General features: G+C 43.9%; 2 protein-coding genes across 6 annotated transcripts; both read right to left on the reverse strand.

The window, feature by feature from the left end:
- Positions 1 to 3: 3 nt before the first annotated feature.
- On the reverse strand, positions 4 to 2,464 carry LOC129588187 (uncharacterized). 3 transcript variants are annotated; one of them, XM_055482324.1, is made up of 9 exons: positions 2,130 to 2,457; positions 2,006 to 2,068; positions 1,863 to 1,949; positions 1,566 to 1,667; positions 1,454 to 1,501; positions 1,252 to 1,341; positions 961 to 1,011; positions 784 to 880; positions 4 to 599 (listed from the first exon to the last, which is right to left on the reverse strand). In XM_055482324.1, the coding sequence occupies exons 2-9, from the start codon at positions 2,023 to 2,025 to the stop codon at positions 342 to 344; spliced, it is 753 nt and encodes a 250-aa protein (XP_055338299.1). In that variant the 5' UTR covers positions 2,026 to 2,068; positions 2,130 to 2,457; the 3' UTR covers positions 4 to 341. The 3 variants fall into 3 exon arrangements, with proteins under 3 accessions (XP_055338299.1, XP_055338298.1, XP_055338300.1); XM_055482323.1 differs by having other exon boundaries at positions 2,006 to 2,457; XM_055482325.1 differs by lacking the exon at positions 961 to 1,011 and having other exon boundaries at positions 2,006 to 2,464.
- A 62-nt stretch (positions 2,465 to 2,526) lies between these two features.
- LOC129588185 (uncharacterized) lies at positions 2,527 to 7,173 on the reverse strand. Of its 3 annotated transcripts, none has more exons than XM_055482315.1 (10): positions 5,985 to 7,173; positions 5,636 to 5,939; positions 5,323 to 5,559; positions 5,101 to 5,206; positions 4,994 to 5,039; positions 4,602 to 4,927; positions 4,297 to 4,535; positions 3,731 to 4,142; positions 3,538 to 3,666; positions 2,527 to 3,420 (listed from the first exon to the last, which is right to left on the reverse strand). In XM_055482315.1, exons 1-10 carry the CDS (start codon positions 6,436 to 6,438, stop codon positions 2,992 to 2,994), a joined length of 2,682 nt encoding a protein of 893 aa, XP_055338290.1. In that variant the 5' UTR covers positions 6,439 to 7,173; the 3' UTR covers positions 2,527 to 2,991. The 3 variants fall into 3 exon arrangements, with proteins under 3 accessions (XP_055338290.1, XP_055338289.1, XP_055338291.1); XM_055482316.1 differs by having other exon boundaries at positions 2,531 to 3,420; positions 5,636 to 6,273; positions 6,988 to 7,171; XM_055482314.1 differs by having other exon boundaries at positions 2,528 to 3,420; positions 5,636 to 7,173.
- Between the last annotated feature and the right edge of the window lie 2,326 nt (positions 7,174 to 9,499).

Genomic DNA, 9,499 nt, shown 5'->3' on the forward strand with positions numbered 1-9,499 from the left:
GAACCATTCACAAAAATTTTATTGTTGAGACACCACAAAACGAAAGTTCATGCCACCAGTTCTACAATAAATCCGAAAACCATCGAGAAACAGGCTAAACAGAAAACATAACGTATAAATGATTGGGAAAAATTTTAAAAAATAATACTGAAAATATTTGGGAGAAGTAAACATAGAAATGCGCATGAAAGATCAAAAGCATTCAGAAAAGCAAGCAAGCATTCATTCTAAAAGCACTCAAAATTTCAAAACTGCAACGCACACAACATACTCGTGCATGCATCCAAATCAGCCTGTCATCGCAACACGGCAGATAAGAAGGATCATCTCCCGCATAAATGCTAATGAGAGTGCGGATTAACAGCAGGGTTTCTTGCTGGTTGCTTGTCGACGCGGCAGCGCTGCCGTACTCCGACCAGCTCGTCCACGGGCCGGCGCGCCCCCCTACCACTTTGGGTGCCTCCCCGCCGGCTTCCCCCTGACGAATTGGATTTTCCTCCAGCGTTGATCCCGTGAATGACCATACGCCCTATATTCGACGACGCTCCCTGTCCCCGCGAGGCCGCTTCCTTGGACGCAACATCCGGTTCCATAATAGCCTTGTAGATAGAAAACATAAATATCAAAGGAGCTGCTGTGAGCAGCACGGCAATGATTACATGATTTATACTGTACGATTCCGTTAATTTACAGAACAACAAAACGCTGCTAGTCTTTCAGCCTTTCGGACTCGAAAAATAACCAATAACGCAATTTCAATCTGAATAACGCAACCCCACTTGCCTGATTTGCCGGTTTAGGATACTCGTTTCCGTTTGTGTTTACGGTTCCGGTATCATCATCGTTCTCGCCTTCGCGCCGGCCAATTAGTTCGTCTTGCCTGCAAGCAGAACATAAAACAACCATACAAATATTGGCGCAACTACTCTAGAATGACACCTCCAAATCTCCATTACGTACGTGTGCGGTTTCACGCCTCCGCAACTTTTATGACAGGTCTGATGCGTTGGTCTGAAAAGTTTGAAACCCGTCGAAATACCCAACGAAGAAATATATGGAAAATCATAGCTACAGGTGAGCATTCGTTATTCATTTTTTAGCAGTTTTCTGTACAATTCACGGAGTATTTTATCATGCACGCTGGATTCTGGGTTCTGATTTTTCCCAGTTGTACAGTACAGATTAACGCATGTTAAGTAATTCAACGTTCGCAAGCCAGATAGAACGCCAGCATTTACAGGCCAATTTTACCTTCTCTCCTCCACGACATCCACATTATCAGTTTCACTGGACGTCGAAGAGGACAAACTGAAATCGCTGGCGCTCGGCTTTAACATACTCCTGCAAAAGTTTCCATATAACACGATCATAACTACTGCCAGCTCACGCAATGCTTCACATCGGCAAACTTAATTTAAAAAAAGACTCATCACAGGGTACAATAGTTGCATACTTGCGTGGAAATATTCCAGCGGATTTGGGACATACGGGTTTTGTCGGCCTTAAAGGAAAAACGACAATTCAACCGAAAAAGCCATCAAAGCACGAAGAAAAGGAGTAAATACCAAGTGAGCTGCGGCTCTTGCTTCAGTGTTGCACGTTGAGCAGGACATGACTTACGCTTCAGCGGGGATGGCTTTTTCGGAGATGACTTCGATCGTCTTGGTCTAGAACAGCGTTGCAATTAGATGTACAATATATACACGCGCATGCTGTCACGACGGAGGATCGTAACATAATGCCGAAAATTATGCATCCAAATACCGGTACTTCTATGCTGCTTGGCGCAGTTTTTTCAGTTGTTGTTTGGCGCAGTTTAGTACAAATGCAAAAGAATAATAAGGAATAAAGTTAATCCTCACCTGTGCGCCTTAGTTCTGCGTTTCTTCCAAACATTCACATTTCCTTTGTTCCTTCCGCGATATTTTTCATCCGCATCGGATTCTTGGCTACAACATAGCTAAACTCGCAGTGCTACACTGTTTTAACAACAGCTGTCGCTTACACTTCTTCTTCGTCGCTCATTTCCAAATCGGTATTGCAGCTACTGTGGTTAATCTACTACAAACTAGAAAAAAAGCAATCACTGCACTCAACCGATTAACGCATTCCTGACGCACTCATCTTACAAATTTCCCCGAGCGCCGACGCACTTGCTGCCACGTCCTGGGTGTCAGGGCCACCGTGTACACACCCACCGCCGGGATGAGCAGCGTAAAAGCTTTAAAGAACAAGCATATGATGTAGCTATATTGGAGGCATGACCTTATCGCATTATTTCCCGGACGTCCAGGGTACGGGCATTATTTTTTTACTAGAGGACACCTTTTTCGTTTTAGGAAATGTGCAAGTATTAGCAATCTGCGACTGCAATCGTAACGGTCGCTATACTGGCACTTTTGGCGGCGCTGTTTGCATTTCTGGTGGACAGATGCGCATCGATATTACATGCTTTCCCTTTATTTTGATCTTCAGTTGAGAGTGCGGGTGTGAGTAAATTTTTTAACGTAACCTTAGCGCTAGATGAGCATTAAACTGTTATGTTTTTATTGATAATGTAAATTCCGCCTTGCGGCACTTAAACATGAAAGTAGCAGTCAACCATACAGTAATCGCAAAAATATTGGTCGAATAACGGAAGGCATTTCATCAACACCATACGCAGAAAGTAAAATGTCAGCAGCTCAGAAGCACTCAAAATGCTCATAAATACGGCTTCGAGTTCAAATTAACAAGAATAAGACATGAATTTTACAGTACCGTCTCATTTCACTGCATCGCCTGTGCATAACTTCGCAAGAGTTTACTAATCATAGAAAATGTTGTCTCTAAGAAACTCATTACATAACCACCCATTTCGCGGCGTTATCGAAACAGCTTGTACAGCATCCCAAGACGACTTATTCCAATTCAACATCTCCCATATCTGACGAGTATTCCGTTATTCCGCAACCTTCCGTCATATGGTTACAGATTTAGCTGACCTCGAATTCACTTCAACTGCATCAGTCCAGACATCGAACTGCCCATAGATGCGATGCACTCGCGCACCATTTCCAATAGTTTTTCCTTAGAAGGACAGCCAGTTGGCAGCGTCAATTTATTGCTGCAGGTTGATGCCACTGGGCGACGTCCTCCATTTCGGCGGTCCGTGAACACCACCTGGATTAAAGGATCAGCCGGGATAGAGTATGAAGCAGTGATAAAATGGAGAAATTCTCGACGCTCATTGAAACTAAGATCTTGCTTGATAATATCGTCCAGCCAGTTCATCATCTCCACTTCCTCGTCAACTCGCGTAGGATCTGCACCTTCTTCGTCATAAGGCACAAATTGTTCCAGTAGATCGTCTTCTGGCGTCAAGTAGCGATAGACACACAGTTCGATGAATTTCCATTCGGCTCTAACTTTCATAAATTCCTGTAATTAGAAACGTTATGAAAGAACGTTATGATTTAACAGTAGTTCCATATCACACTACATTTAGCGTAAATCTAATAATTAAATTATGTAATAGTTAAAATGGAACAAACGTGCCTGCGCCATCGCACCGGCCAATAATCCATCCAAGAGATGCTTCAAATTGAAAACTCTTTTGCCGATAAGTTCAAATTCCGCCATAAACTGACAAAATTTTTCTCGGCCTTGTGACAGTAAGGCAACTGTCTGCAAAACGACACTTTTTCAAATGCGCAATGACCCTTTTAAGATTACTGCTGCCATGCTTTACCGGAAATTTCGGATTGTGCTCTGCCCAGTAACGCAGCGCCGCCTCATTTCCCCAAACAATTTCACCCGTGCCGTGTAGGATTCCTTGAATAATATCACGCACTCCCGGGCTGAACAGATACACATCGTTCACGTCGATTGGCAAGTCCAGTGCGTAACGAATGGCAGAATTATTGAACCAGTTTGGATACGGACAGCTGTGAATGATCGCCAACCGCAGCAGATACCCAAACGCTTTCAGAGCTGACTGTCCGTCTTTCGTAACAATGAAAACCGAAGTTATCAGGGTCACATTGCCTTCTTTCTCGAACATTGGTGTGCCAGGTGTGCCAGTATCCGGTAAAACGTAGTGCCGAAAGGCTTCCAGCATCATTGTGATGCATTCTTTAAATGGCCCATCCCAGTCCGACGCCCTAAACAATAAACTTCTCTCAAAATCCGATGCGAGTGGCAAATCGCAATTAACAAAAAAATTAAGATCGGTCAGATCAATGTGAAAGAGAAGACGTATCTTACATGTTATTTAAAAGCCGCAAAACTAACATGCCTTCGCCCATTTGCACTTACTCGCCCATTTGCACTTCAAATCTTCCGCTGACAGCCAGTCTGTCAGCATTGTCACAGTAAAACTTGATGAAATTCTCCACATTCTTTGCGTTTGTATTTGCCGAGATCCAGACGAAGACAATACCCGACTTATACATGGGAACGTTTTTTGTCACCTTGAAACAAAGGCTTGAGCGAACGCCATCAATTGACAAAACTTCACCCTGTTCATGCGTAGGGAAATCATCAACTTTCATAAACTGCAATTACAAACATTTTGAATAATTTTGGGTTCATCTTTTGTGTAAATTAAAAGCGCATCACACCTTCAATGGCCTTTCTTCGCTGATGTCTTCGCCAAAAATATCAATCACTTCTGAGTCGGCATCGTTTGCTTTCAACGTTTCACTGGAATTATTGCTCATATCCTCCGGATCGCTATCAATGGTGTAGACGCGATTGGTTTCCCCGACACGGCAAACTGATGTATGCACACCAAAAGAATTTCGTACACGGCGAACCGGCGAGGATAATGGTGATTCATCCATCTCAATGGGAGGTAACTGGGCAGAACGCTGGCGTTCAGCCACCACTGGTAGCGACGGCTGTCGGCGGCCAGAAGTCGATGGCTGGCAATCATCGAATCCATCATCTAAACGGTAGCATGGTTAGGAATAAAAATACACAAAACCTCTTGCCGGTGCATTTTTTCATTTACCAGTTATTTCGCGCAATCCCAACTCACTGACAGTTTTGCCCAATGACTGCAAAAGACATTAATTTAAACAGCGACATACAGTTGCATATAGTTTTCAAAATTATTACATTTGCATATCCAACAATTGTTTCCCATGGAATGGTGATGGTGCCTTCCGCTGGCGCAATTAACATTCTCCGGCAGGCTTCGTGGACTGGTGGCTCTTCGGTAAACCTAGTAAAATACAAAAATTGCACGGAACACGATTATGTCATCATGTAAACCATTTTGCCCATTTTTTCAAATTCATGCTTCAACGGCTATTAGAGCAACAACGTTTATACACGTACATATCTGCAATCTTCCACGATGGCGACGTAACTGCTAAATAGGACGGATGCAGATGATGTCCATCAAACTTTCCGTTCACAAATACGCGGGTCAGTAACGTCCAATTACGGCCACGAAGTTCTGCGCAAAATTCTTGAGAAATCTTTGCCGCAATATGCACACCGCTAAGCTCTTCAAATACGACTTGCTTAATGAGCCCAGCATGTTTCATGAAATCAATCTCCGCTTGATCCTCTCTGAAATTTAACAGATAAGTGGACACTAAAGAGACCGAAAAGGACATTAATTCTGATACTGTTTTTTCGATCTTACCGCATTCTTTTGTTTGGAATAACATTGCCTTCCAACAAGCGGAAGCAATACACTTTCACGTATAACTTCCAGTTCATCCGAGGTATTTCCATTATATCTCCCGATGCCAACTGTCCACCCATTGATGCCGACTGTCCGCCTGCCGGAGATCGAAAGCTATCCATGCACTGTCGCTTCGGTAAGCTACCGCGAGCACGCCCACCACGTGCCGGTCGTGGCATCGGCGGCGAAGACGCAGCATGCGGATAGCCGATTCCGCCTGGCCGATGTCCCGGCAGTCCTTGCACACCGCCGCTAAATCCGCCTGGCCGATGTCCCGGCAGTCCTTGCACACCGCCGCTGATTCCACCTGGTCGATTTCCCGGGAATCCTTGCACACCGCTGCTGATTTCCCCAATCGACAATCCTCGTTGGACTTGAGGTTGGTGGACCATTCCCGGTCGCTGCATTCCAGTTGTACCGAAACCGGGCTGCACAGTGCGGTATGGCCCTCCAGACAATGGTAGTGCAGCATTCCCGGATGGTATCACTGCTGCAGCAGTCGACAGCTGACCCACACTGCCGGTAACGTTCTGTATCCCTCCCGCTTCGCGCTGGTTGTCGGAACGTCCGGCAAGAGAAACGACCATCTGGTTGACCTGTGGTTCCACATTGTTGATCAGGTGATGGATTCCAACGTAATGATCACACCTGCATTTTGTATTCCCTTGTGTCGCGAACGAAAGATCAATCTCATCCCGGGACGGGATGCTGCACGCACATCCCGCAGCTTTGCACTTATAATTATACGGCAGCTCGGCCATAGTACGAAAAGTCTCGCAATAACCACAAAATTTTACTCTACAAATCAGTCCTCACATCAGTTTTTGAAACTGAATTTAAAAAAGCGCAACTGATTCCGCCTGCACTAAAAGACTGCAAACCGGTTCGCTCTCACGGTTTTCATAGCAGGCGTGGCCAACGTGATGAACGGTGGTCAATGTTGGCCAATGAGCATGAGCATACAGCAAGTTCTGCCGGTATGCTGCGATAAAGTCTTTATCATAAAGACTTGCGGCCCGCGCTTTGGCGGTGACTCAGACCCTTATAAACCTTTAAATTTAATTGTTAATTACTGTTATACCGCTGTCCTTTGTAGTTTTTCGCCGATTTACTTCAGAATCATTTAGCCAAGATCGTTCAACAACTGCTCATGCTACACCCACAAAGTTAAGAAATCCACAAAAATCGATTAATTACTACAATATTAATGTTCCCACACATTTCCCCAAAAGCTGAAACCATTCACCACGTTTGGTACCGATGCATATTTATATACCGGTAGTCTGTTCTCGTAAGTCCTTTTCACTTACAATAGCAATATCCAATCGCGAACACTGCTGTACAATCCGATCCCCTCCGCATCAATTGGTAGGATGTGCTTTAAATCTGGATCATTTGACAAATTTCTAAAACTTCATAAGGTTCGTAATCAGACAAACTTGGTTATTTAGCGCAACGAGTATATATATGTATCTACGCACCAGTCAATCCAGTCGGAAAAGGCCAACTGCTCTTCCACACGGATATGTAAAGTAACATACATTTCTCAAATTCAAGTCGCCTTTAACCGATTTCAAATTGCATAACCAAACTACCAGGATTGTAAAATAAATTTACTACATATTCATGAAGTAGAAAATTTTGTTTTGTGACCTCACTTTAATAACTCGAAGGAAAAAACAACAAGAGAACTTCCGCTATTTTTTCCGGTGGATGAAAACTGCTTTATCAGACAAAGTCAAACGTCTCCCGCTCAAACCTAATATGTGATGGTGCAAATTTTGCTTATAATCACTGCATGAATTATATACCGAGTGGGTTGTTCCTTCCACTGATGCCTGCGACATTCCCCCATGCGTTTTCAGGTTTTCCCTTTTATTGATCATCTTTTTAAAAGTTGTGGAAACTTCCATGGATTTCAGTTTTGAACATAACTGTTCAAAATAGCAAAGTAGGCAAAAGCATCGCCAAAATCTGCTGTAAGTTACGTTCATACATCTTGAAATTCTTGAACAGACAATTTTCCTTTTCCCACTGGCTGCTTGGAGTTTTTGTCAAAATCCTCAATCATCTTCCGCACTTCCCAATGTGGAATCTTGAAGCCGACAGCATCTAATGCATTTTTCATTTCAGCAGCTTCTAAGAAACCATTTCCGTTTTCATCAACCTGTAAAATAAATTGCAACGTTCATAAGGTTCCAGTACTCCAGTACATATTTCCGAAGGTTATTATGGTTTTATATCACTGCCGGTATGCCATTCCGCAAATACCTGTGCATGTACATGTTTAGTTAGACTAGAGGAGCTCAGAATTTCAGTAGTTTTGATCGTATCCCAGAATAAATTTTAGAAAATAAACTATGATAATCGTTCAGTATATGTACAGTATGTTCCGTACGCCGAAAAGCTCGTATAGTTGCCACAGGTCGTACAGTTACTTATTTCAGTTACAATAAATAAACTATAATAAGCGAGCCGTATTTGTTATATGTACTTCGTAAAGCTCGTACGGTTGCTAAAAAATTTATCAAGTGTAATTTCAGTCTCGTACTTTCAAAACGTTACTGCTTCCACTGCAGATAAAAAAAACTTACAAATAAACAGAATTATGTTAAACAATCAACTAATCCTTATTTAAACATGCTGTTTTCCAGTTCGCGGGCATACTTGTCGATACCGGCCCCTCGTCCGTAATAATCCGTATCGCCGGTCTCATAACTGTTCCCCTTTCCCACGGTGCCTCCGCCCATAGAGGCCATCGGCTGCGCACCGGCGTCTGATTCGTAGAACGAATCATCCACATTCGGTGTATACATGGGAAAGTTCACCGTGATATCCATGGAACCGAATGAATTAGGCGGCCGTGGTGGCAGCGGCATCTGCGGACCGCGGTGCGGATCGTTCTCGTACTGGGAGAAGTTGGGTTCGGATCGTTCTCGTACTGGGAGAAGTTCGGTGGGTGCCCGCGGGCACCCACCCGGGCCACCGCGGGCGGGTGCCCGCGGTGGCCCGCGTGGGTTGGGGAGGCTGATGGCCACTTTCTGGTGCGCTTGCTGATTGGCCATGGAGTTGTACATGGCGTCGCAATTGTCCGAGTACGGATCACGCACCTGACCACTTCCGGTGTTGGCGCTGTAACTCCGGGTAAACATGGCCGGATTCTCGAGGGCGGTGCCATCGGCCACAGGCGCGGCGGTGGTGGTATTTGTAATTATATTCGTAATTTCCGAATTGGATTTCCTTGATACTCTAGTGATATTTATACACTAAAACTAAAATATCAATAATTCTTGGTCTAGTTACCCCTCAAAACTTGCTGATATCAGTATACCTTGCTGATACCTATGTGATCGTAAATTTTTCACGACGTGCAATAATGAAGAGCGAAACCATCTACCAAGCAAAGCGCATTTCGAAAACAGCAGTCTCCTTACTGACGCTATATTCTTTAGAAAAAAAGTTAACATGTTTTCTCCCTACTGCTATTGCAACGGTAGCAGTCAATAATCGAAAAATAATAAGCATTTTTTCACGCCAGAATTCACTACCACCTTTTGTTTGTAATGCAGTATTTGGATCGCAACTGCAAAAGTTTCGCATGATTAATTAGCACTGCGAAGGGATCGTCTATATCCTGCTGTACATACATACATTCACATTAATTTTGCGAAATAAACTCGAGAAAACCACGCCTGACCCACATCGTCATTTCAATAATGTGCCAAAAAATGTCGCAAATTTGGTGTTTATATATTACCAGTGTCCCCCACCCATACCGGGGTAGACAATGAGTCAACCTCTCTGACACAAGAAGGTAATCCA

This window comes from Paramacrobiotus metropolitanus, unplaced genomic scaffold (genome assembly GCF_019649055.1).
Source record: "Paramacrobiotus metropolitanus isolate TYO unplaced genomic scaffold, Prichtersi_v1.0 Parri_scaffold0000028, whole genome shotgun sequence".
NCBI classification, from domain to species: Eukaryota; Metazoa; Tardigrada; class Eutardigrada; order Parachela; family Macrobiotidae; genus Paramacrobiotus; species Paramacrobiotus metropolitanus.